At 39.9% G+C, this 27,742-nt stretch overlaps 1 protein-coding gene across 1 annotated transcript in view; it reads left to right on the top strand.

Moving 5' to 3' along the window:
• SUSD5 (sushi domain containing 5) overlaps positions 1-27,742 on the top strand; it is a 41,230-nt gene that overhangs the window by 9,068 nt on the left and 4,420 nt on the right. Inside the window, exons 3-4 of the mRNA XM_009646138.2 lie at positions 12,345-12,463; positions 20,995-21,183. Of these exons, the coding sequence (XP_009644433.1) occupies positions 12,345-12,463; positions 20,995-21,183 (308 nt within the window). The remainder of the gene's footprint in view (positions 1-12,344; positions 12,464-20,994; positions 21,184-27,742) is intronic.

Genomic DNA, 27,742 nt, shown 5'->3' with positions numbered 1-27,742 from the left:
GTGGTGGAAACTGCTTCCCTCTGCTGATCGTTGTTTCAGGAGGCTAAATTCAGCCTTCGTGAGTATGCCAGGAGTCCAAATGACTTCCAGGGAAATTTAAGATTTTGAGAATGTGTGTCCACATAGGTGCTAGCTGTGTGCTAGAAGCAGCACGGCCCCGTCACTGCGCCGTTCTGCCATGGTGATGAGGGATTGCTGAACTCTAACTCAAGTTCATTCCAGTCTTGCACAGGTCTAGCTCTGTGGCACTGCGCTGGGCCAAGCACCCACATCCCAACTGCCTGGTCACTTCCAAAATGAAAGGCTTTACAGCGTTTCTCAGGTACAGGGAGACAGGCTTCATATTTGACAAAAAGACCAAATCACAGAAAAATTGATAAAAAACCCCCAAACAACAAAATGGAGGAGCTGAAGGTTGACATAAATGTTTTGTGTCACTGAAGCTGGGGCCATACAGGAATTGCCTAGAAGGAGCATGAGTGGATCTGAAGCCCCTTCCCTCTTGAATCTTTCCTTCAGCAGGTTTACCAGCCACAGCCTTAGCGTGATATATATATACATTCCCTTGAGTTGCTTTACAAAGTTCTCATAGGTTAGAGGGCAATATCTAATCTACTGTCAATGTTAAATGGTGATAAAGTTTTGTTTTATCAAGATATTCTTTCCAGGTTCCCAAACTCTAGTGTATTATTAGATTTTGTGACTGTTACCTAAGTAAGCATTGGTGCTTGTGCATTTTTAGTGATGAAGTTTCCAAAGGACAGAAAATTGTTAAGGTGATACTTAAACAACTTCAAGTGAAAGCAGCTAGTTCTGGTGATCTTTTTTTTTTTTTCCAGGTGAAAAATTGTTTGAAAATGTATTCGTATGTACTTTTGGTCACTAAAAAAAATCCAGAAATCTCTCAGGATATAAGACAGTGATCTAAACCCTAAAATTTTTTTCTCCCTAAGCCAGTTGCTGAGATGTCATGGAGGTTGAAGAGGCAGAAAAACTATCCATCCCTAAGAAACGCGTGGCAAATTTGTTGTACAGGTTCTTTTATACTGTCTCTGTATTGTGGAAGTAAGGATGGGTAGGAGAAAAAAAACATCCCGTTTTTATCTAAGCAGCACCACTAGTTAGTCCTGAGAGATCCTCAATTAATTACTGCAGGCACTGGAGCTATAGCTATTAACATACCAGTTGTGGACCTATCCCTGAATATCTTTAATATCAAAATTGGATATAGTGATAGTATTGTACACATCACAGCATGATGATGTGAGAATGTACACATCATCATACCAATGGAAAGGAAAGGAAGGTGTCCTGGTTTTGGCCAAAACCAGGACAGAAAGTTTTTCATCTCTTCCAACTTTCCATAGTCCATTACTGCAGTAAACCTGTCCTTGATATGGAAGTCTCTAAACCTTTTATCAGAAAGGACATTGTGGGGGCACATCAGCATGCTATTGCTATGTGGTCACCACATCTGACCTTCACTGGAGAGCTTCACCAGGGAGAATAGTTCTTCAGAACTGGAATTTGATACTCTCTTCTCTGGGACTTTTTTACCCATGGCTGGGCAAGCACCAGAATGTATGTTATTTGGTTCGCTGAATTGTGTATTTTTGCCTCTGGGGAAAAATGAGAAAAGTATAATGCCTAAAAAGGCTATACTGGTTTTACTGTTAGTTAATGCAGGTCTGGAGAAGGAAATGAGCAGTCGAGTGCAAAGTGTGCAAACGAGACAAAGTTGTTCAAGTTGGACCAGCTCAAGTAAAATATAAAGATTTTCAGAGGAATTTAGATGAATGAGCAAAATGATGACAAATGGAGTTCAATAATAAAACATGCAGGAGGAATATGCAATCTACTTGAAAATATCTTACAGGGTTCTGATTTAACTTTGTCAGCCCAGGAAAGATATGAGGACATCACTATGGACAGCACAAAGAAAACCTCTGTTAAACTGCAGCTGTAGTACAAACAAACAAACAAGTTGCTAGAGTGCTTATGGAATGGAGTGGAGAATATGAAAAATATATACATATATATACACACATATAGGTCAGTGTAACAGCCTGCTTTGGAATATTACCTGTATTACTGTTACCACATCTTAAGAGAAGTACTAAAACAGAATCAAAAAAGGGCTCAAGAATTATGAAAGGCATGGGAAATCTATTAAGAAGGGTCTTAAAGTATTTTACTAAATTAATTAGTGAATTTTAAAAATATATCTGTGGGTACCTATGCAGTACTTCAGGCATTTACTTGATAAGTGGAAACATGATAGGAAGGATAAAGGATAGCTGGTAAATAGAAAAACCTCAATCCACACTCTCCTCAACTCATTTAACATGGAGAGAGGAAAACAGGCTTCAGAGCATGCTTGGAAGGTTACAGAAATAGGGAAAATTATTTCCAAAATAAAGGACTTTACACTGTTATTCATCATGATGGACCTCCACATCTTCAAAAGTGATGGCATGGCCCAGGGCGAGAAGTGACCTCCCCACGTTTGCCAGGTCCAAATCCATTCAGGACTTCATAGGTTGGCTCTAAAACCTTGCATTCCTCCCAGCAGCTGACTGGTGTCCAGTGCAGATTGCAGAGCTTTAGTCTAATGTTCTCCCATATCCTCTTGGACCACGTACATCAGAAAGGAGGTGAATAGGAGGAAACATGATAAAAGAAGTTCCTAATTTCAGGAAGAATGCAGTTGGTTTTATTTATTTAGTGCCTGGAAAGTATCCCAATCTTTCCCCTAAGGAAAAATGGATTAGACATTGGCAGTAGAAGCAAACACAAACAAACGATGGGAGTGAACTCATTACAGTGTTGCAGATTTTCTGACACACTTCGGTCCTCCTTCCACCACAAAGACCTAAAACTGAACACGTGCTCTAGCAGAGACGTCAGGACTTTTGCCACCCCTAGATCAATTTTCCAGAATTTGCACAAGTCAGTGACTTGTTCAATTCTGATGGCTATTTTTTGATCTTAGTGCATAATTACAATCCCACTCCTAGTAAATATATCCATCACTGTTGGCTGTTGTGTCCTTATCACTATTATTTTTACAGCCAGCTCAGAGCCTGGAAACCAGTGGGAGTTTCTCCTGTTATGACTGAGGCACATCACTGAGTCAGCATGAGCATGTTTATACTGCCCACCCTCTGGGCTATAACTCTCATGGGCAAAGAGAAGAATTTGTTTTGAAGAACTGGCCCTCTTTGGGTAACAGTCAAATTTCTGATGACCTGTGTGTAAATTGTGACCCAATTATGTATGTAATATATGTAAGTATGCAAAGGTTTTGAAGATGATAATGGGATATCCTCTGTTGGATCCAACCATGTTGTTGCAGCCCAGCTCACTCCAACCTGCTTCTCACTGACCCACCGCAGTGACTGGTGCCTCCTCGGCTGTGCTGGTAGCAGTGCTCATCTCTTGTCTATTGTAAGTGAGCAAGATGGGCAACCAGCTACTAGTTAGGGTGTTAAAAACCATCATCATTCTGCAGAGAGTGATGCCAGTGGAAGAAGACACCAGTCTGCTGGTGGAGATGTTCACCTTGTGTTCTGTAACCCACTGCAGTCCCTGCAAACTGGGCTAGTCCAAACAGCAGGTCTCAACAAACACCATTCACTTTAACTGATGTAGGATGGAAATTGCTTAAACAAATAGTTGCCTGCCAGCAAATCCAAGGAGATGATAAACTTGGTAGTGTTGTGGTTTGAGCAGCCCGGGTCAGAACCTCTTTTACAAGCACGAGGGGATGCTTTTGTCTTCCACTTTCAGTTGTTCAGACCAACCCAATTCAGAGTTCAGGGCTGTTGCTGGCAGGTCTGGGGGCTTGGAAAGTTTTAGAGAAGAGCCACTGACAAATAGATAGGCGTAAGAGGATAAGGGGTAACTTTTCCCAGCAGCCCAGAAGCAAACCATTTGCAAGTCAGTCCTGAAATGTGTAACTTACAAAGCATTACACATTGTTACATTTCAGGAAATGAAATGTCGTTAGGCAGGTCTCATTTGTCAGATGAGCCCTAATAGCTATTTATGCTAAAATGACACTCTTACAGCTTATTTGCATGTCAGACAAGTGAGTCAGTAAAACAGCAAGCAATCTGCCAGAATATAAATGAAAAAAGGTGGCAGAGTTCTTTGAAGGCCTCTCACTGCTATCTCTTGAATGCAGATGTCATCCTGGAAGACCCTGCATCAAGTCCTCTAGCGCTGGGCAGCACGTTCTGTGGGGTCTTACGTTCATTTCTAGGGTTTTTGAAATTTAGAAGATGAACACGACACAATTTTTCTTGTGATCAGCCCTGTGCACAGAATAGTAGAAAGCAGCTATTTATTTTAGAAATTGTAAACTTCCTCAACAGCTTCTATTAAGATATTCATAGCAGATTTACTCATTTCCATCACTTTTCTAGGACTGAAAAGGTGAAGCTGTCCTGTTCCCTATCCTGTTCCTTATTTGTCTACAAAAGAATGAAGCCGTGTGTCCCTTCTATAAGGGCTTTGAAGCTCTGCATAGACTTTCTATTCTATAATAGACCTCCTACGGGGCTGTCAACCTGTTCCTTTGCATGAAATTGCCCTGGGCTGGTTCCCACCCAGTCCCTGGAGGATTTATCTCAGAGGGAATAACTCTGGAGTGAGCAAGCAGAGTCAGCTAGAATAAGCCTTGCTGTGGGAGTCAGAAGACTGGGGTTCTTTTCTTGGCTGACCACAGACCAGATGTTTGCTGCTAGGAAAATTACTTCATCGCTATTTTTTCTTCCTTTTGTTAGCTCTTTGGGTTTTGCTCTGACTCCTATTGAATGCTTCTACAGTGTCAAACACAACAGGGCCCTCACTGCAGATGACACCAGTGGGAAATGTAATAATAAGACTCAGAAATGACATTTCACAAGACTACCTACTTCTTTTTCTGCCTGTTGCGTGGGACTTGCCCAGCACCTGGCAGTAGGGTAATAACAGCACATTTCTTGGGAAAGAAAAAAGCCATATCCAAGGAATGAAATAAGGCTGGATAGCTAACCTGTGCCAGTCCTCTCATCTATGTGTGTGGACCCTTGGACTTGTGGGCCCCATGAAATCTATCCAGGTGTACATGCTATAACACGTCCACTTGCTTATTTGCAGAGAAGCAGTCCTAATGATACGTCAGTTTGGCAAGCTCTCTGTTTTATTTCAAGGCTGTGCTCTGCTGCCTGATGATAATGCATATGAATGTCCTCCCAGATGTCTGTGTGAGGTGGGTCAATTAATTCCCTTCAAGAGAAAAATCCAGACATAGCTGACAGGACATGGTCCAAATCAAAATGCTAAGATTGGTTATGAAACTGTCTGAGGAGGTCTTGCACTCTGAAATGCCTTCATGTCACAAACTCGAGTCCTGCAGCCCACAGCTGGCATCATGCTCTGCTGGAAGATGACTTTGTCTTCTCATTGTTTCTTGTCAATCATCTCAGAAAGTCTCATACAGAGAAAAAAACAAAGTAGTTGTGTTTCAGGAATAGGGATTTCTACATGAAGCTCAGTCAAGAGGCTTGAGTTTAATGTATGAACGTGGCCAGTTTACTCCAAGGAATGATATCTCTGAGCAATGTGGACATGAGCCACTTTGCATGAGCTTTGGGGGGACACACGAGTCTTTTCTTGGTGGAACCTGGGAAGACAGAACTGGCAAAGTATGACAGCCACAGTTCTTGTAAAACAGACAGCCCGATAATTGAATAGTTTTTTAGAAAATGTACTTTTTTCAGGAAAAGCATCATACAAAAGAAAATAAATTTTTGATTTATCTTCTAGGATAAGCACCCAAACCACATTCTGCTAAAATAAAGCATGACAGTCCTCAGAGAAGCCATTTACTTAGCTGGGACTCACCCTTTTAAGCTGTATTTTTACTGGGAGGTTTTTTTAACAAACTTTGCGGGCTTTAGCAAAACTTTAGCAAACTTCGGCACAAAAGGTAGGGGTATGCTAGTGAATTTAATTAATGCCAGAAGGTTAGAACTCATTGATAAGAACAAGGAAAATCACAATATTGAACAAGAAGGTAAGCCTGACTTCAGAGATGGAGTAATAGAACTGGGGTGAAATATAATAGTATTGTGTGAAGACTAATATGAATTTCTGCCTTAAGCTAGCAGTTCATCTGGAAAAGGCAGAGCAGGAGAAAAAGCTGGGTGCATTCACAGAACATAGGATGGCAGTGAGCCCATCATAAAGTAAAATAACTCACATAAAATTTGTGAAAAAAAAAGGAAATGCAGTCCTCCTAAAAGACATCCAGCAGCTCTTCCAGGACAGAGAGGGCAGTACAGCAGGGCTTGAACAAGGCACTGGTGAGACACCACCTGCAACAGTGCAATGCAATAATTCTTGGTGTCCAAGCTCAGAAGGGAAAAACTCAGGCTAGGATCAGTCTAAGAAAGCACCTCTCTCATCAGAAGTGATTCAACGTGATCAGTTTGTTTAGCCTAGGAAAATGAAGGGCAGAAGGGCGATATGCTTACTCTTAGCAAATGAACCAGAGTGACTAGTACCAGGATTTTAACTTGCCAGTTAGTTCTAGTGGGGTTGATTTCCTAATTTTCAAAAAAAAACTTAATGCATTTTCCCTTTTTTTTTTTTTTTTTTTTTTTACAATCTCTGTAATGTTTAGTCCTACCTGAAAGCCTTCTTTCTAAATTAACAGTGGTCAGCAAATTTTTTATTTTTTTTTTAAACCCTTTGATAACTGATCAATAACATTTGTTATAAAAGCCAATGATTAAATTTGAGACCCTAAAATGAAACTGGGTAAAACCAACTTTCTAGTGACACTTGCCATGTGTTTGAGCACCCAGCTAGCCCAGGGCAGGAAGCAACACGATTCTCCTCTACACGCACTAAGAATGCTCAAATTATATGTACATAGCGGTATTATAGTAAAATGGCTATATAAAATCTTTCATACTGGGCTACAGTATGAAACTCTGCATGAATGGGCCATATTTATTTAATGAACAGAGGCCTTACTATTTCAGTAGTCATAGGTACAATTTTAAGCACAAAAGACTGCATTTTGGTGTATATTTTTAAGAATCTAAAGGATATTGGTTCTGCCTTGGTAAGACCTCCTTTTGACATTTCCAGTGGCAGTATTGCTGTTGGAATGTCTTCATGTCACACTTAGCAGCTGCTTTCTTTGGGTCACATCCAGCCAGCATTAGCCTCTATAGTTCCCAGTCAATGGACTTTCCAAAGCCCACCTGTGCTCCCCTTCATGACTTTTCAGGGAAATTTTCTTCCCTTTGGTAATCGTGAACATGCCATTTATATTTTATTCCTCATCAGAGCCAGCTTTATAATTTGCAGTTTCCCAAACTACAGAAGGGAAAGACTAAGAATAAAAAGCCTCGAGTTTGGCTTCCAGACTACTGATTTTTTTTTTTCCTCTCACCTAGTTACTGAAGCACAAGCGGTAAAGCTGACCCATGAAAAAAAATTAGCACAGGATGATAAAGATTTATCTTGACTAAGAAAAGCGATGACATTTTTTAACTTTCTAATTAGGGAATGTTTGTTAGGGTTATATTATGTTATGAACCAGACTTTCACAGTGCCTCAGCTAACACATTGTTGATGATGTTCTTCTGAGTGGAATATATTCATATGCAAGTTCATATGGCTATGAATAGATGTCATAAGACCATTCTGACTCAGTTCAGTGAATTTATTGACTAAGACTACAAGACTTACAATCAATTGGCAGATAAAGTAGCGACTACAAAACATCCCAGTCCCACCTACTGGTTTCTGTGCTGATGGATCACGCTATGTCACATAAACTCAGCTGTTAACTCCATCTGCTTTAACTTGGGTTTACTGAAAAATTTTCAAGTATTACAAAATCGCTATGTAATTATCTTAGAAAGTAGAAGTACCAGTGGATACTAGTATAAACAAAATTTATCATTTATATATAAATATTATGTTTGTTATATATATCTTTACTATACATGCATATATACGATATATGAAGTTAAGTATCATTACTATGGCTGGGGCATATCATTATGATATATTTAATAGTATATATTACATAATGGCATGTTGTGACATATTGTGAAATAAATACTATTCATGCCAGCTTTTTCTGCTGTTTCCTTCTCTGAATAGAGGCAATAGGAGAAGTGCAAAGTATACCAGTTATTCATCAGTTAGTTAAAAGATTAGAAAAATTTTCACCAGTGCAAGATTAAGTAGAAGGCTTCTAGGAAGTCTGGTTCATGCCTTACTGTGCTATATATTAAATTTTCTCCTTTATGCACTCACATGATAAATGAAATCGCTGAGTCAGAACCCAGGAAAACAATGATCAGCTTGGCCAACCTGTGATCTTTTTATCAGGGTAGGCCCAGGGGAAAGATTTTTAATTGTTCTTAGTTGGATGAGTTGTACAGCAGAAATTAAGCTAAGGTTTAACACAGTGCAGAGTGTCTGTGGTTTCTTGCTTTCTCACTTGAGATGAGAAGGGGCATTGTGAAGCGGGTTGTCCTTCTAGGCTGGGTAGCAGTAGACTGAGAAGATTCTCAGTAGCTTTTGGCTTGGCTTGTCAAGAAACCAAAGGAAACCTCATCAGGCACCCTCCCACTTCCTGTCAGAGAGCAGGGGCTGTTGTCAACACCACTAAAACCTCTCCTTTCCCAACTGTGTTTTGACCTTACTGATATTATAGGGTACTTCTGTGTGATTGATTTTTATGCTTTGATTGTGAGTGGGAGTTTTTCAGTGTTCACAGCAGCATAAAGGTAATTTTCAGGGATGCATGGATGTTTCAAGCAGACATGTATTAAATATAGAGCATTATTATGGGTGATCTGCAGTCTGAACTCAGTATGTTCCTTCTGAGCATGTCTACTTTCATAAGAGATCTCCACAGAAGGAAAAATAAAATTGCGTCTATTTATTAATACAAAGTACAAAATCATGCATTAGGCTGCTCTAATCATCAGATTACAATGTATCCTAAAAGTATGAGTAATGAGCAAGTCTGTGTAAGTTTAAGTTCAATTATTACATGAAAGTAGCAATAAATAGTATTAAAGTTCCCTGCATGACTACATTCTTCTAAATGGCTGGGTAGGTGGATGTATCCCTAAAAAAAGTATAAACTTTGCGGCATTCCCTCAACCACGATCCATGCCCCAGTGCAACAATTCAAAATAGTAAAGAAACAAACTGGGTGACACATTTCCACAACCTCTCAGCAGGGTGCTGGAAAGAATAGAAAAGAGTAGGAAAAAAGTACGTATTTTTCAGCATGACAATGCTGCTGCTGAAGAAATTTTAAAACATGTTGTGTTCTGATTTTATAGACATTTTTTGGTCCTCAAATGAAAGATTTAATAAAGTTAAAAGCATCAAAACCTACTTTTTAGAACTGAGACAAAAGTGCACATTTAATCTATAATTATAAATGAAAACCTAGCATTTTAGGATTTAGGGAAACATGCCCACCCTCAAGAACTCAGAGAAAAGAGACTGTTACTGAGTATTTTTAATCATACCTGGAGCCCTACTGACTGCAAGGAGATTATTTTTATGCTAAAGGCATTGCAGGTCTGATGGCTAGACCCGCTACTGAGAAATGCTGAGCACTTGTGAAGCTCCTTCCAGCAGCAGTAATAACAGCTTACTGAAGGTCTTTAAAGCTTGCAGGATTGAGATCATAGTAGGAAACTACTGACAGAGAAGAAGGAATGGGAAAGAGGAAATAGATTTTTCTCTTTTTTCTCCTTCTGTTTTTTTTTGTATGCTTACAAGGCATGACTTCTTTCATCTCAGCAGAATTACATTAGAGTGTTTTAATCAGATCAGTTTTAATACGACAAAAATCCAAAGTCCTAAGTAAAAGATTAACCAGGATCTGGCCTATTGTAGGAAAAAAAAGAAAGAAGCAGGAAGAACAATTTTTAAACTTCATGTAGGAAAAAAGTTTAGTGAGAAATACATTTTAAAAATCTTAATGTCGTTTAAAGCCTTTCTTTATGTATCATGTTAAAACTATATGCAAGATACACCTTTATAAGTTTGGTCTCATTGGATAGCAGCTAAGAAATGCTCTTAAATTAATTAACTAATCAATGTATTCTGTCAACTATAGAATACAACTTGCAGAATATAGAGTACATAATATAGGATACAACTTGTAATTCATCATACAATACTTGGGAAAAAAAGTAAGAAAAACTTGCTTTTCAAGTACACAATCTTAGAAGTGAGACAGGTGTCCTGTTTTGGAGATGACATGAATATACCAAGGATGTGTCACCCACAGATAACTTTTTAGCCTCCTGAAGAAGTGATGAAGAAATGATAAAGAAATGACAGTGCTTTGGGTAGAAGCAAAATATATTAGCTAGAAGTTGGAATTGGAAAATTCAAGATAAGATTTTCAGAAGTGGCTTCCAAGTATCAGGAATTTTATTCCTTGACTAAGCATAGAAAGGAATGTGGCCTGATTTTCAGAGATCAGAATTTTATGATGGCAACAATATTCAAAACTGGTTGGGTTTATTTTTTAAGGGAGCCTGAAGTCTTAAGTACACAATTACAGGTGAAAGACACAAATTTTTAAAGACATGTCAGTATCTGGCTAGTCAGTGCTGCAAGGCATAACTGATCTGGGAGCTTAAGTGAGTGAGTAATTATTGGAAAGATTAAGGTGGGTAAGGCACTTTTTGAAGGGGGGCATAACTGAAGGGGGTTTCATTGTCTTAGTCCTTGCAAGACCTAGTGGAACAACATGTGAATGCACACAAAAATTTTCTAATTGATTACCTTATTCTCCCAGTCATCTGAACTCACGTTGGTAGATCAAGTCACTTTTGTCTAGGTGCCTGGTTACTGACTTAGAAGACTTGGACTTTAAATGCATTAAATTCTAAGAAAGCTTGATTTTAAACTTGTACGGGCAATATTATCCTTCAAGTGACCAGCCCCCCCCAGGGGCTTTCAAGTGGAGGATGACATCACATCATTTTCCAGAGCAGAAGCCTGGTAGGAACCATTCTGTTACACATGCGTGACCACCACCATATGGCTTGTTTCATGTTACTTTTGTTGTTTACATTAAAAGAACATTAAAGTTGCATATTTAACTGCTCAAAAGCCAACACATGCCAAAACTAAGATGGTCTGTACAGTTGTAATTCAATCCACTTGTGTAAATCAATTGTGATAGAGTATTTAAGTGCATGATCAAATACTGGTTTTTCCACTGGATCTTTTCCACACTCAGTGAATGGGCAGTTAGTCAACACTTATTTTATTCTCCAAATTGAGAATTTTATTTTATTTTATTCTCCAAACTGATGGCAAAATTAGTTCAACTTTTGCACAATAAAAAATGATAAATTTTCTTCCACTGGGAAGATTTCTCTGTGGAAAGCATTTTTGTCCTGCTTTCACTAGAATAGCTGACCGTGCAACACTTCTACGAACCTGCTGTCCACAAAAAAATAAACCCCACACCATTAATATCCAGCTGCAAAAATTTGGGCTGAATTTGCTTTCCCAGCCTTTGTAACCTTCAGTGCAACAGTAAAACCAGTGTCTTCTACAACAAACTGTCTTTTATTTGTTAGTTTTAAGCAGCCAGTACAGCTGAGAGAAGAGATAATTAGTAATCTCTTCCTTTATGTTCAGCATCTAGAGAGCTGTAAAACCAAATGCAGATTTATTACCTTTGTTCAAGCCTATGAGGGGCAACAGGATGGATTAGGTACTGCTGAATACCAAGCCAGAGGAAGCAGAGTTTACACAAAGGCGTGGAATTACTGTAAAAAAAAAGATAGCAGCTTTTTCTTGCAAGAACTCAAGAGAAATTTTCCGAGCTTGCCTGCGTTAGCTTTTGAGCAGTTAAATATGCAACTTTAATGTTCTTTTAATGTAAAACGCTAATGATTTATAATCTTTCAGACCAAATTTTGAGTTTGCTATTAAGTTTTATCCAGGTGCCATTGGTGGGAATGTGGCAGAATGTGGCTTTAAATATGCTGGGATTTGGTCTGATGTTTAGATGTATGAGAGAATATAATAAGATAAACATTCTTTATTGCTACCTATACCTTGAACTGATCTACAGCAAACTTTTTTTTTTTAATTACTTCTAATTCTCCCTTGGTTTTTTTCATAGATCTTCCCACACTAACGCCTTATGTGCCAACTCTTAAACTGAGTTAAGCTGAGGCTAAAGCCTGACTGCTGTGATAAAAGATCTCCAAATTTCACCTACATGTACAACTCCAGAAGATTTCTGATTCTTTTTTTCTTCTTCTTCTTTATTTTAGGACAATTATATGCAGAAAGACGGGCAGCAAACAGCAGAGCGTGAAAGCCATTGATGTTAAAATTGAAACCGGTCCCTTTGTGAATGACCAATATGATGCTTTTTGTGTAAAGGATGAAGGTCAGCACTGATATATTATTGAAATAATGCACAGTCATTGCTGTCTTGCAACATTAAAAGTTTTGCCTTCTATTTTTCTACTGCTGAGAGTCAAAGAGGGAATGCTAAGGAATAAATCGCCCGCTAAGCTAGCCAACTACTTGTGTACTTTGGTTGCGGGAAGTAAATTGCATTAACTTGTGTCTTTGCTGCAAGTTCAAACAGCACTGCTGATCTGGAAGAACCCATTTTGGTGTTCACACAACATACTTTGTGGAGAAGAATATATCTGGCACGAGTATAACTGTGATGCCTGAACCATCTCCCAAACACAGCGCTGTAACTGAATGTACCCCAGAAAGCTGGCTTCCAACCGCAAAACACTGTGCTGCTGCATATCTATCGGTATACAGCATTTGTATGCAAATAACTTTATTGCCTCCATTTTAATTTTTTTTTGGTTGTAGTATTTTTTTTGTTAATAAGCATAGACCAGCCTGCTAGGGACTCGGGTATATCATGGATGATTCTGAAAACCAAATTAGTTCCAATTTAAGTTGATGCTTGAACATTTTGTTATTCAAATGCTGGAACCCACAAGCAAAGATGGAGTCAGAAGGCAAAAAATAAATTGTTACTGATAGGCAGGATTGTGTAAAGAAATTCGGGAACCCCTGAAACAGATTGTTGATGTCTGCAGTGAAGTTTCACATCTGACTTCCAAGAAAAACAGGGACAAGCAGATGGCATTTACTGAGAAACTGTAAGTTCAGAACACAGGGTGGCATTTTGATAAGGAGTCACTGGCAGCAATGGGCATGAAAATATGGTCGCAGTGAAATGTGGCAGAGGTGATGCATATTTGATGTGCACCCAGTCATTCAAAATTCACAGAGTTTGACGGACCGTCCTCTCAAATAACCCTTGTGGTATCAACTCCAGGCTCCGTGCTGCTATGAGCGATGCCAACTCCGTCACCCAGTTGCGAATGTTGTCACACAAGCACCTTTGTGCTTTCTTCCATGCTGCTCCTCACATATAGGAGCAGCTCCCTGTAAACATCTGCAAAACTCTCTCATTGTCTTCTTCAAATCTCTCTTTTGTCATCACCCTCCCCATAGAGAAAAAAACTTGCGGTGGGTGGGACAGCTGTGGGACGCTGAAATCATTGCTCTGGTCGCTATTGTTCCATTGTGCCCTTGTGCTCCACCTGCTGCGTCTGAGCTTACACGTAGATGCTGGATCTCAGGGAAGGAACCGTGTTTGCCTTTTGCATTTGGTCACTGCTCATGGTCAAGGGGCAGTAAAGGAGAAGATAAGAACGTAGTCTGACAACGCTTGTTGGAGAGGAGCACTACACAGGATTCAGAAACCGCATAGTTAAAACTCGGGAAAATTCACATCGTTTGTGAAGGAGAGGCAACTTATGAACAACTTGTTTTGTACAAGGCAGGGAGTTTCCTGGTGACAGAATGGGATGATCATGCCAATACACTCACCAAATAGTCCTTACACACAGAAACATTTCTGGATGACAAATAAGGTCCCCTCTTCTTTGAAGATATAAAAAGTTGTCTGATGAAAGGACATCCTACACCTCAGGGATGCCACTTTCAGTTTTCGGAAGTAAATATCCAGTAAGAAGTCACAACAGCAAACCCCGCAGCACAACCTCAGGCATAGCATCTCTGTTCTGCTGTATTGTACGCATGGCTAATAACTACATGTCTAAGTTACGATTGATGAATTGTTTCTTACTTGAAACCTCCTGAGTATTTTTTTTCTTTCAGAAAAGTGGACATTGCTTTTAACCGATACAATTTCAATTACAATGAGGTAATACATTAGTATTAAGACCCATGTATTTAAATCAAGTACAAAAAGCAAATTGTTTTGCCCTGCCAAAAGTGATAAATCCCAGGTTTCTTACACTGAGACCTACATCCGCATACATAATAACTGCAAACCCTTTCATTTCTTCCATATCCATCCAACCAATAATCTGCAATCCCACAAGAAATTCATCTGGTTCTTCCTCCAGCGTTTCTTAACCTCACCCTCTACCCATCATCTCCCTGCCCTCAGGGCTCTCTCGGCTCCTTGCTGGATCCTGGCATGGCTGGTGGGGCAAGAGGGACCATGGGCTGGGGCTACCTTAGAGGTATGAATGTGCTGGTTTGTCTGCCTGTACGCAATGCCGATCAGCTGGCCAGCAGCCCTTGTGGGAATGTGTAAGGTGAGTCCTACCTGTGCATATCCCAATGGAATAGACACCTGGCTTTGGATCTTTCTTCTTTCAAACTCATCTTACCAAAATGAGCAGATGCTCAGCAGCTTTCCCTCTTTGTCAGACTTGGCTGAAATCAGCCAAAGGCTCAGACGGACTGACAGGTTGAGGATGGATAGAGGGAACAGCCACATCAGCCTTCTCTTCTTTAGAAACTAAGCTGATGATAGTAACTCTTCACAACTCTATTTTCGGTTCTTAGGGTGGGGCAAAGGGCATCTTGAACCCCCATGAAACTTCTGGTACAAACCATCACAAAATTCCCTTCTTAGGCCTTGATTTACAATTAATCTTTGCTCAATTAAAATTTAGCATGCAAATGAGTTCAGCTGAATTGCTTAAGCATACACCTCAGCATGCCTCAACAGCCGGGGCAGTGGTCAGATGCTAGCAAGAGCTCTGGGTGTGCTTACAGGATCAGGCTCTTACAAATAAAAATCATGGAGAGGTACCTGGTTTTGTGCTTCCAAAATGGATTTTTCTCTCTACGCACAGAAGAATCACAGCAGCCTTTGATGCTAAGAGTTATGTTTTACAGGGAATTGGTACTAAGAGTTATGTTTGACAGGGACAGCGGTCGGCGTAATGGTTTTGAATGCTGTGGGTTTTGCTGCAGTTTTCACAGCACAGAGAAATGTGTCTTCTCAGTTTCTCCGAAACAAATGTTTTATGCAGCCATTAGAGTCAGGAAGACAACTCTGTACCAGCTCGGGATCTGCCAAGATCAGAAAGTTTCTCTCTTAGCCCTGAGTGCCAAAAATGACCCAAAAATATACTAGATTCTACCTATTCTGAAAATGGACTATCACACATAAATCAGATCTGGCCCACAGAGTTTGTATTTATTCTCTATCATGGCTCATAAGAAAATGCCTCAAAGTATAAAAGAGATAAGGCAAGAAAACCAGAAAGATGGAATTTTTCCTACCAGTCTTATTTTTTTGGTAGGACTGCATAGCATTCAATTTCATACGTATATAATCCTCTTGGTTCCCTTTCTTGTATTTTTTTTTAAATGCAACAAAGGAAAGATCTCTTTGTTAATAGCCCCCAAGATTTACTGGTTCTTTCTTTTGGTGACCCACTGATATTTACAGGCAACAAGTAAGATCTCTATTCCATAAGGCTTTGATTTGCTGCCACCATAGAAAAACTAAACAGGCAGCAACTTGTAGTAGCGTACAGCATAAATGCAAATAAAACTTTGTTAAACATGACTGCTGGCTCCAGCTACCCATCAAAGCTTGATGGCTTGTGTACATATTTCAGTTTGCCTTTTTCAGCAGTAAGAAAAAAAAATTAGTGTAATCTTTACAGCAAATATATCAAATGTACTTTAAAAGAGCAATCAAGCTACAATTTGCTTTATGTAATATTTGGACCATTTCTTTATATTTGTCATGCTTTGCTATGGATATGATTTTTTTCTTTTTTTTTTTTTTTCATTTTTTCATTGCTACAGCTTCCTTTTCCAGAGCTTTGCATATAGCTGACAGTGAATTTCCAGCTACCTGGTGATGTCATTTAAACTAGTAAACGAAGTTATTCTTACAAGCCCTATCTGCTGAAAGAGGTATTGGCATCCTAATGTCGGTAGCTTACAAGTAGCACTTACATTGGCTATGATTCAGTTTTGGTTCTTTGAGCTCTATTTGCACTCAGTATTTTTATCCAAAAAGAAAAAAATCCATACACTTTAGTGTCTCTGCAATCAAGAAGGGAAACAAACAACCACGTTCATCTTCCACAGGGTTGAGCGTTAAGACTTGCATTTTCCAATTCCTTAATGACAAGATGACATCCTATAAATTCCAGCGATCTCCCTGGAAAAATTCCACTGAATTGGGCGGTTGTAACAGGGGATGTTTTATTTCAAAGAGGATATTCCATGTCAGCTTTCAGAGCATGGTACACAGTTAAAGTAGCAATTGTAGATAATCAGATTTCAGTAGATTCCCAGTTCTGCCATGTGGCATGGAAGCTGAAGTCTGCATCTTTTTCATGGGTGGTTTTTTGGGGTTTTTTTTTGCATTGACCTTAGGCTGTCCTTTCTGTAGACAGTATTCATTGGGACATCTCAAAAAAATCTTTACAAACTGATGAGATGCTTGTAGTTTAAATCAAGAAGATGCTTCTGGAGGAACCTGGATTGAGAAGCAGGGGTGCTGTGTTCTTAAAGTGACTTGTGTCGACTCTTTGCCAGAAATCACCTGTCACAAACTCTTTTCCACACATGGTTTGTAGTTACTCTTCAGAGGGGCCAGAATTTCTAAAAGCCAGTCATGACTGAATGTGCTAACTCAATTAACATGAGGCATCTTCAGTTCCTTCTGAAAAACAGGTACTGTGTCTCTAAGAGGTCTGTAACCAGAGCCATCACTAACCCTAACATACCTATACTCAACACTTAAATCTTTGCTGTGCCACTTATTCCCATTGGGTTGTCAGATGTTGACTTTATCCTGATTTCTACCCATGTATATTGAGTTCTGTATTGACTGTGGTGGTGATTTTTGCTCCAGGAGACAGTCTGTGCCAAATTACTGCTGACATTAGGATCTTCTATCTAATTCCACATTGCCATGTATCAGGGCTGTTCTCTCTTGCTGCATAACCAAATCCGTCCTTGCTTACTGCAGGTCAGCTACCAACGTACCCTGCTAGGTGTTTGACCTCACTGTCAATGGGTGGCTCAGATTTGCAACATCTCATCTTCACAAAATGACATCCAGAAGGTCACCTGCTGAGTCTGCTGCTTGCAGCTGATGTTAGGACACCAGAGCTCTCTGTGGCAAAATCAGGAAGGGTCACAATGTCCAGAACCAGATTCCAAGTTTCCAGGTTTGAGGATGTGATCTTGCACACGAGCAGGCAGAGCATGGGATATGTGGGATGGGGCCTGAGTGCTGAGGCAAAATAATCAAGCATGTCAGGCTCTTCTACTGGGAAGCATGCATTGGGCTTGTCTTTTAGCAAGAAAGAAAACATGCTGGTTTATGGGAGGATAGATGAGGGGAAAAGCAGAGCTCCAGCACCCGTTCAGCACTGGAGGAGCCTGGTTCTCGTCTGCCAGCCTCACCACTCCAGGCAACCTCTGCAGTCACCTTAACAAAGAGCACTGCTGTTCCTCCAAATGACAAGCTGCTGCCAACACATCCTCTGTCACACTTTGTGGCCCAGATCTGCCTCCTCTCTTCCAGCAAGAAAATGGCCTGAGTGCCAGTGCTGAGCACAGGCTTTTCTTCCAAACAAGCCCATGCTTTGCCACCTCCTGGTGCAAAGGCCTCAGACAGAAACCTGAAGGGTGTCCCCACTTCTGCATGTGTACCAGAAAGAACAGGTTTGGCAAAAGGCTGAGCAGGAATTGCCATAGCAACTGAGACTGCAGCAGGATGAGGAGCCATAAGACGCTGCAACCCTGGAAATTCCTGCACAGGAGAGGACATCAGCAAAATGGTTGTAGGAACTCATCTTTCCAGGGTATCAGCTTTCAGTTCATCTTGTCCATGCTGTCACTCAATGTGGTCTGCAGCAAAGAGATGACCTTATGGAGATTATGTACGACCTCTCTCACAACCATATGAGAGATTCAGAAGTTCAATGTACAGCGTTCAGCCATGAACATCTTTTAAATCTCTCCTTTTCTTTCTACTCACACATCAGCCAGATCTCTCTTTCAGGACCTCATTAGTCTCTGTTGCCACACGTTGCCAAATTTTACAGTAAAGCTCTCTTCAGCCCCCTTCTTTGCTGGAAGGTTATAATGTGCTTTTTGAATGTGTTTGCCATGAGGTAAATGCATCTAACTATGTAAGTGTTACTTTTCTGTTTCCTCTGGCCACAGGGATAAGAAGCAAGGCTTTGTAGATAAGAATACCCTCTGACATATAATTGTCCCATACAGCTTTGGGATCAATACTTCCCTCAGAGCAGATACACAGCTCCCATTTGTACCAACGGAAGTAGCTACATAAATAAAGTACATGAAATGCAGGGGTCTGTAGCCTTCCTATGAGGCAATAAAATATTTTTTTTATTCCTTTCATCCACATCAATCTCTATTCATCCGACCAGTTCACAGGAAAGGCATTAGCTGCTAACTGCTCCTCACTTCCTCAGATGCCAAGCCTCCATGAGACTGTACATAAACTGAGCTTTGTGTAGCCTCAAGAGCTTGTTTTTTCTGTCAGTGTGTGTGTGCATAACTCCCACTAACTTCTGAAGGTGTTAGACAGTATATATGTATGTGCAGAGTATGGAGAATAGACTTCAAAGCTTTGACTTCAGTACCGTGTCCCTTAAATTAGTGGCAGATGTTTTTCAGCATACCCGATTGAGATGTGGTTAGCCAGGTCTATCAGACAATTTCTAAAATCCTGATCCAAAAGAACTTTCACAGAGCGTGGATATTTATCATAGGATGTTCATTTCACTATGAGGTAAACAACTGGCAATTTAAACGCATCGTATTTCTAAATAAACATGTATTTACCTATGCCTGTGTCTGAAGTGGGTAGATGATGGGAAAAGCTGCAGCCAGGACTCACAAGGATCTTGCAGAATGTCCCCAGGGCAAAAGCAGGAAAGCCTGAGCTTTTCCAGAAAGTAGATTGAAGAGAGCTTTTCTGTCAAAACTACTGCCCACTGAAAACCCTGGATGTGAATTGGTGTCAATGGCAGTGTTGTCTGTAAGATCTTGTGCTGACGCTGTCCTAAAAGTAGACTCTAGCAAAGTAGTAAGGGTGCTCTCTGAAGATGTTTCTCCTTCTGGATGTTTAGGAGCAGATTCTCAGAGGTCACTTTTTCAGCTTCCAAACAGAAGTCTTTCCAAGGAACATAATCTTTGCTTAGCCAGCTAAGTAATTAGATTTTTGAACCAAGGCAAACTGTTTCAACAGGAGAGATCAATACTAGAACACAGACCTGGCCCTGAGTTTCCCTTATTCTGTATAGTTACCAGAACTCCTGAGCTATTACCTATTGGACTTTTCATTTCTCATTGTTCTGTATCAGGACAAAAGCAGGTTTTGAATCTTCAGCTGTTTTGGCAAATCAGTCATTTTTTCTTCTGCAGTCAGTAAGGGCTCTAGAACCACTGGAAAAAGTCCCAGGTTTGAAAAAGAAGTGTTTTCATGTTTTGTCCACTGGGTTTCTTGGTAAGATCATGTTCCTGCATTATAGGTTTTTTGTTTTGTTTTGTTTTTCTGTAACCGAGAGTTGTCTATTCTTAAAGGGACTGTAAAAAAATCTGGAGAATACTGGGACATGGCAAACCCTTCTTCAAGAGCGCTTCTAAGAGAGGAAGACCTTTAAGAGAAGAGAAAATGTGGTGCCTAGAAGTTCTCTAGAAGATCTCGACCCACCTTGTTAACAATAGCCAAGAGTTCAAATTCAGTTTACACTGATGTTGGCAGTCGTCTGCCTCCTCTCTGTACTTCTGTCATGCAACCAAAACCGCAAAAAAATTTTTTTATTGTTTACAGTAATTTTTACTTCTTAGATCTTAGTGCTGCTGTCAGCAGAAATATTATCAAACAACATCCTGTTAGATTTTATATCCCAATAAATTTAGCTCTTCAGATTCTCACAAAAAGCAGAGCTATGTTACTCCTGATTTTGGTTAAGTTGAAGAGCATGAGTCACCATTTATTTTAGGATGTCTCTAACCTAAAATAGGAGAAATTTGAGTATCTGGGAAGAAACTTCTTATTTTGAGAAAGACTAGAAGCTTAGAGATAGTCTGAAAAACGGCTGGTGTCCATCTGGGCTTTTCCTTTCCATGACGATAGACTGGGTCATTGCTCAGCCTCTGAGCACTTGCTACAGTGCAGTAGACAACAATTTCCAAACAATTTCACAAGCTTTTCTGCAATTAAGAAAAAATGACTGTGCCCAAGCTTTTGCTTTCCAGTCCCAGCCTATCCAAGCCTTTGTTAGCCATTGTAGAAGCAGGCGGAGAAGACAGTTGTAGCTTGACATCCTGGGCTGATTTGTTGGAAACACAGCCCCTCCAGATGCATCACTGTTACACAGCGGTAACATCACAGTTATCACATCACAGTTAAAGCCCAATATATACCTTCCCAATTACAGCTGAAAATAGTTACAAAGGAGGATAGGGCATGAATCAGGCGAGATGTATGAGTTCTGTGGATGTGTGTAATTTTGTCCTCAGGGCAACTCTTTTAGCACTGCTGTTAGCACTGCATTTTAAAGCCTCTTGCATGATCTCTACAATCTCATTTCTTTTTTTTTTTCTTCTCAGACAAGCCCTGTGGGGACCCGCCGTCCTTCCCCAACACCATCCTTCACGGCCACACTGGCTTTGAAATGGGGGATGAGCTGCTGTACGTTTGCGCCCAGGGGTACGTCATGGGCAACAAGGAGACAGCGTTCACGCTGCTCTGCGACAGCTGTGGGGAGTGGTACGGGCAGGTTCAGGCCTGTGTCAAAGGTAAGGTCACCCGACATGCGGAGCATCCCTCCGGGAGGTCATGAGCCTCCCATCAGCCCAACCGAGATGGTTTCAGGCTTACAGGGGTGTCTCCTGGGCATGTGCAGTCCTCCTGAAGGTCTTGGTGACTAGAGCATCAATGTCTTAGATGGCCCAACAGGGCTTTTACAATCCCATTGGTAGATGTCTCCAGTAAGCCACGGGAGAGGATAATTTATTCATACATATATGAGCATAAAGTTTTTTTCTGGGTAGCAGGAGCCATTCAAAATAAAAAGTTGGAATTTTTTACGCTGTTGTTTTTACGCCAGTTGTTTATTCCATATCCTCTAACCCCATTTCAGGGTTTCACTGATTCTTATCCCAGGGTTATCATTCAGCTCTTGCCTTCCAGTCCACCATCTTCCTGCTTTTTCCCCACAATACCCTTTTTCTTTAGTACTGAACATAATTTTTAATTGCTGGAAAAAAACCTTCAGGAAGATCCTTCACCTGTGTATTTAATATCAGAATCAGCCCCTTTCTGGAAATCAGCTGTTTGTAATGTTGTATGCGCTCATTCTGTTACTGGATGAGGTTTGTAACTTTTCAATGTCCTTACTTTGTTTACTCAAGGAAAGGGATTACTACGGATGTTACAAGAAATATTAGAGATATTTTTTTTTAGAGTAGTTCAAAAGCCAGCCAGCGTTACTGAGCCAAAGACATTGTTTACCAGATAGAGCGCACAATGCAGGTTTTGTATGTCTTCTGGTATGTTTATTTTCACATGAAGCCACAGGGTTGCTACAGAGCAGGCTGCTGGAATGAAAATTTGGTGTTTGTTCTCACCTTTGGGAACCTAAAGCAAGTACAGAGAAAAGCCAGTGTCTTTTTCCAGGCACTAAGCATGGCCTGCGTGCAAGTAACATCTTTCTTTACCACAGACATGCTGAGGCTGTCCTTGGCTTTAGCACGCGGTCACCAGCCTTGCATCTTCATATGATGCTACACGCTGAGGCTGCTGAGATAACATCCTCCTTACAGAAAAGACAAGATGCCATGGTGGTACTGAGGCCCCAGACAGGGGCCAATACCCCTCAAAGGCACAGCAGACCCATAGGCAACTGCCCCCGCTTCTTTATATTTTCTAGGCTGAATTGAGCTGACCATCCTTTAGGTGTTCTTGGGTTTTTATTTGGGATGCAAAATGGGTAATACAATCGCTGCCTATCTTTTAAGCCTCAGAATTTGTCCGCTGGCTTGTAAGAAGCTAGTTTGGCTGAACTGAGCTTTTACTAGCCCTTTCCTAGTAGTTGCTTTAGCAATTTTAAACTTCTGGCCTTACACACTTGATAAATGCCACTTCATTTTGATAAGTGAGGAAAATTAGAGACCTATGTAAGTTAAGAGAGCTGCCCATGCCACGGAAGAAGTCTGTGACAGAGTGGCAGAAATACTGTTTGGGTTAGAGCTAAGCAGTGAGATGGAAACATTAAAAAAAAAGTGTATTATTTTTTAACTTGCCCCAGTAAAAAGGCATACAATTTTTATCTGGTACCATGCGTTCAGGTTTTTTTGTCTATAAGCACAACAGTAGCTACCTAGATATTTACTCCATTAAAAGGAATGAAAGCGGATTTTCTTACCAAATAACTTGACTCAAGGAATTAGGCTTTTATTAAAACAACAAAAACAAAATGTAAAAGCTCTTGGAAATTATAATAATGACATTTCCTTAATTTAAACCTTCAAGAAAATCCACCTTTATATGTTAGTTCAATCCTGCAACAAACTTAACATTCCCCTTGCTTAAACATAAGCTAAATAGTACCATGAGTTCAGGTGCGAATGCAATCTGAATTCTGCTTTCTCATTCTCTTTCTCATGTTACCCTGCTCAATGTAGAAAGCTCACAATTTTTCCAATATTTGAGAACACTCATCAGAGTATCTTCATATTTTTTTTCAGAGAGATATCACACCTTTAAGATGATATTTCTGGCAAAACAAACTTTAAGCAAAGGAATGGGCAGCTGTTGGGTAGCTGAGCTAGCTACATGGGCTGGAGTCAGCATATGTGTTTCAGAACCTATATATTCCTTAATGCCCAAGGGCTTGCAAGAAGGTGTTTTTACTCATTAATATATACCACCAGGCAGTGGACAATCAGGAGAAAAGGTCAAACTTGTTCTAGTAGAAAGTAGTCATGTTTATGTATTAGGGAACTAGATATTCAAAGCCATCCAAATAGTATAGACATACAAAAAAAACCAAACCCACGAAACCTTTTTGAACTATTTCAGCTTCCAGAACTGTAATTACAAACAGCAGTTTGGACAATTAAGTGAAATACTGCAGGGGGTGGAAGGGGATCATGGAGGGAGAGAAGGGAAAAAAAAAAAAGAGTATTTACATCTGATAACACCGTGGGTCTGAACCTCCTATAATCAGCACCAAGTTGATAATTCTTCCTCCTTCACTGAGGTTAGTGAAAATGCTAACTTTATCACACGTACAAATAAAACTGTATTACACCAGAGTAAGGAAGAGAAAGAATCAGGCCATTTAAGTTGTATGTGTTTCACTGTTTTCCCTGGATAAATAGTCTATTTCCCCTGTTTTTCCTGAGCCTTTCACACAGCCGCAGGGGAGAGAAAAATATTTTTAAAAGAAATAGGAAAGTGTGGCTGTAAAATCACAAACATCAACACTGGAACTTGAGAGCAGATGTAATATTGTGGAATATGATTTTTAAAATGATTTAAATGTAGGCTTCACGCTGAGGGGCTTCCTTTGATTAATGTTTTTCAACCACTTTAAGTACCTGGGATAGAAAATAGTGTACATGTTAATTAATAATTATATCTATCTTCAATCTTCCTGATCAAAGCTCTTAAGAAAGGAGGCTTTATGGGAAGACTGAAATATGTGATGCTAGGATTCATAATTTTTAAGAAAGTAAGAATTCAGTGAAAAAGAACAAAAAAAAAAGAATTTCATTAAAAGAAACCTGATTTACAGTTGACAGATATTTTGAGGTCATAGTAGAGAGGAGACTAATTATTAATTAAGTAATCCAGAAGACAGCACACACACTGCTTTTTAAGTACTTTGAGGCAAAAGAGTAACTTCCCTATCGTGAATGCTAATGACAGGAGAATTTATGTCCTTGTTGGCTGAGTGGGCCATTTTCATCCTAACTGGCTCACAACAGAGGAAAGATGATCGTAAAGCCACTCCAATGAACATTTCACTGCTATATTTAGAGGCTGGTAAGACGATACAGTTCCCTTGTACTGCATCTGCGCTGGGTGAGCAACTGGAAATGTGAGGTGGTCCCGATGCTCTTACGCCAACACAACAGGACCATGGGGAGAAAACTCTGGTCAGAGGATTAAAAGACACAGGGCCTGTTCCTACACCTTGCACTGTCTCTGAGACCCTATTCCCTGCTGCTTTCTCCTCATCATCCCCGAAACAGGGATAACGTTTATCCAGTTTCATAAAGCTTTCTGAGATTTGTCGATGTTACAGCTGCGCATTACCACCCTACTGGGTAACAGCCACATCATAATGCCCATCTTTCCAAGCAGGATATCAGACTAAACAGCAATAATTGGTTTTTTTCTTGTGTTTATGTAAAAGTATTAGGCCTGCTTTACATTCACGGTTGCTCACCCAGGGCAGATTCAGAGTCAAGGAACCATCATCGTAGCAGCATCTAAATATAGCACATAGATGTTCACTGAGGTAGCTTTACGATCATCTTTCTTTTCTGTTTTGATCCAGGTAGAAGAGCTACGTTCCATTCTAGTACCAGGATGTAAGTGTACAACTGTACAGTTGGCAAATCTGTAAATAAAATGAAAAAATATATTATGCATCGGTACACACATAATCCAAAATATGTTGGCAAAACTTGGCTATGGGCATAACTGAAGAAAATAATTTTTGGGTTATATTAAGGAGATTCTGGATACAATAAAGTATGCTGTAAATTAAGAAAACAGTATATTGCAAAATGCTTTACTGCACATTGCACAAGCCATGTAATGGGCTCTAATTTTTAATCAAGATGCTTTTTAAGAAAGAGTCTCTGTATAGTTAGCGTATTCCTGCAATATCTCATCATGAAAAGATGCTGTGTTCTACCTGAAAACACAGGGATATTCAACCCAACAAAGCAACCTTAAGCAGAGAACAGGGAAATATATGTTTTTGCAATTTAGAATTTTTTTCTGTTTCTGTGGAGAGAACATATTTGTTTCACAACATATATCCTGAAAATTGGCATTGTAGTAAGGTCTGAAAGCAGATGCTATGTGCCATGCTGTAGCTGCCTTGCAGGCACAGAGGTTAAAGTCACCATTGCTAAATGTCATTCTTCCCCCTCCTTCCCCAAATGAACCATAGGTTCAATATCAGGAGCATTAATACTAAGATTTCAGGTGGGGGGGGATCAGGGCTGCATTGCATTAGGCTGCGTCCTCAAGAGTTTGCTTCCTCAAAGAAAAGGCAGAGTAGCTGGCGGGGAAATCATGTCACATCTCTGCCCTAAAATTGCCTAAGAAGAATGTCATATATTTATCCTTTTCCCTTGACTGCTTTGGGGTTTTTTTCAACTATAAGCTTGTGGCAGAAGAGGTCACATCTTCTGCACATCTAAGGAACCGCTTTGGTGTCAACACTTGGATACTCGTCTAGTGCAGTCAGAGCTGGTCTAACTTTTCCACACTGAGGACCATACTTCTGATTTCAGTGTAAGGAGGATTTGGCTGACTTTGACCACCTCTGAAAGCTTCATCTACAGCTCCCAGTCTTTTTGCCTGATTCAACTGTTCTCATTACTTCAAACATTGTTTTCATGAATAGTATTGATTCACATTCATGTGGTCTGTAAGCATGACTAGCCGGCATCATTTAATTATTTTTCTTTTTTGGTTTTTTTTTCTTTAATGGGGAGAGTAAACCAGAATGTCTCTCAAAATGGCTTTTGATCTTATTTGGGGTTGCTTTTCTTTTTCCCTGACAGTGCAAAGGGAGAGTTGTGACAAGCAAATAAAATAAGCAACCAAATATGCTTGTGGCCTGTCAAAACAATTGTTATGACAAACTTTCGTTCTCTTTTCAGGTCCGTCCCTGAGCAGTTGTATTAGATTAATGTAAAGTATTGATCTGGCATGAACTGGTTGTGCCAAATCAAATTAGTTTAAAAAATTATATTAGCAGGCTTTCTGCTAGAATAAAAATCATCCTCCCTCTTGTAGCTGTTGAAAAAGACAAAAGGCAACACAAATTCTGTCTAGCATACTCCGATTGATTTGAGAGAAGTGTGTTCATGTGCCTCATCCAAGTCAAATGGATAATTCTTCGAGATGCTGTACTTCACAAATCTGACTGATCTTAGACAAATTGGTCTACATGTTCTTTTCCTTCCTACCCGTAAGGACAGATGCCAGCTTGTTAATGTTTGCTGTAACTACTTTGAGATTCCTAGAATAAAGATGTTTTTATACAGTAGAGATGTTTATGGTGATGGTCTACATAGAATCAAGTTTCAATTTCCTGTACTCCAAAAATACATCCACAAAATATGCAGCGCACTTTATGGTTGTCCAAAATAGCAACACTCAAAATAGAGTTTGGATGCCAATATGCTATCTAGAAGAAAAATTAAACTGATCCTAGAGTGTGGAAAACCAGGCTCTTTGGTTTTGCCTGTCTCTATGTTTGGTCACTGTTTTCACATTAGGATCAAAAGTTGAAGGAGATGAAAGCTCTTTAGGACTGGATGCTTCCCAGAAAGGACAAGGCTAAATTAAAAGGATTTTACCTTTTAATTGAGCTTCACATCTTTGGTAGAATGCCATTTCAGCATCTGTTGCTGTAAAATGTTCATTTCAGCCTCAGTAATCCCTCAGACAGTGAATCAAAACACACTGATCCTTCAGTCTGCCAGAGGAGGGTAGGGGGAAGATGTAACAATGACCAAATATAGAAAGATTTTGGTCTTGGACTAATTAGTTTCAGTGCTGGCTCCTCTTAAAACCAGACCTGCCTGGATAGGAAGGAAGATGCAACCACTGTTAAATCAGTTGCTGGTTTAAAAATGTGTATAAATAAAGGTTACAACTATTCTGATTAGAGGTGGAGCTGAATCTACTTTGGTTGTTGCTCTTCAGTACTGAGACTAAAATTCAGAGAGCTGAAAAGCTCAGGAAAGTACTGAGGAGGTGAGCAAAAAGAAGTGCAAAAGTTGTGCAATCTGTTCCTGGAAAATTGAGCTCATGGCTGACATAAAAAAATTGTCATGGTAACACAAACTCACTAAATACCAAGTCCAAGCCCTATTTGAAGGTCTGAGGCCCAGAAGAAAGAATAGAGTATTATTACTGTGTAAGTCGATTCAGGATCATATAAATCAAAGCTTCAGAGTAAGGGGGTCTGTATTTCCTTTGATGGTCAGAGAGCTCAATAGTTGCTTTCATTCTGGCATCCCATAAGCTAACATTAGTTATGTTGATAGCCTTTGCTATAAACTATACAAAGACGGGAGATTGCATATGAAAATACATTAC

The sequence above is a fragment of the Egretta garzetta genome, unplaced genomic scaffold, assembly GCF_000687185.1.
Source record: "Egretta garzetta isolate BGI_Z169 unplaced genomic scaffold, ASM68718v1 scaffold409, whole genome shotgun sequence".
NCBI classification, from domain to species: domain Eukaryota; kingdom Metazoa; phylum Chordata; class Aves; order Pelecaniformes; family Ardeidae; genus Egretta; species Egretta garzetta.
This window is presented reverse-complemented; position numbering and strand designations above follow the sequence as displayed.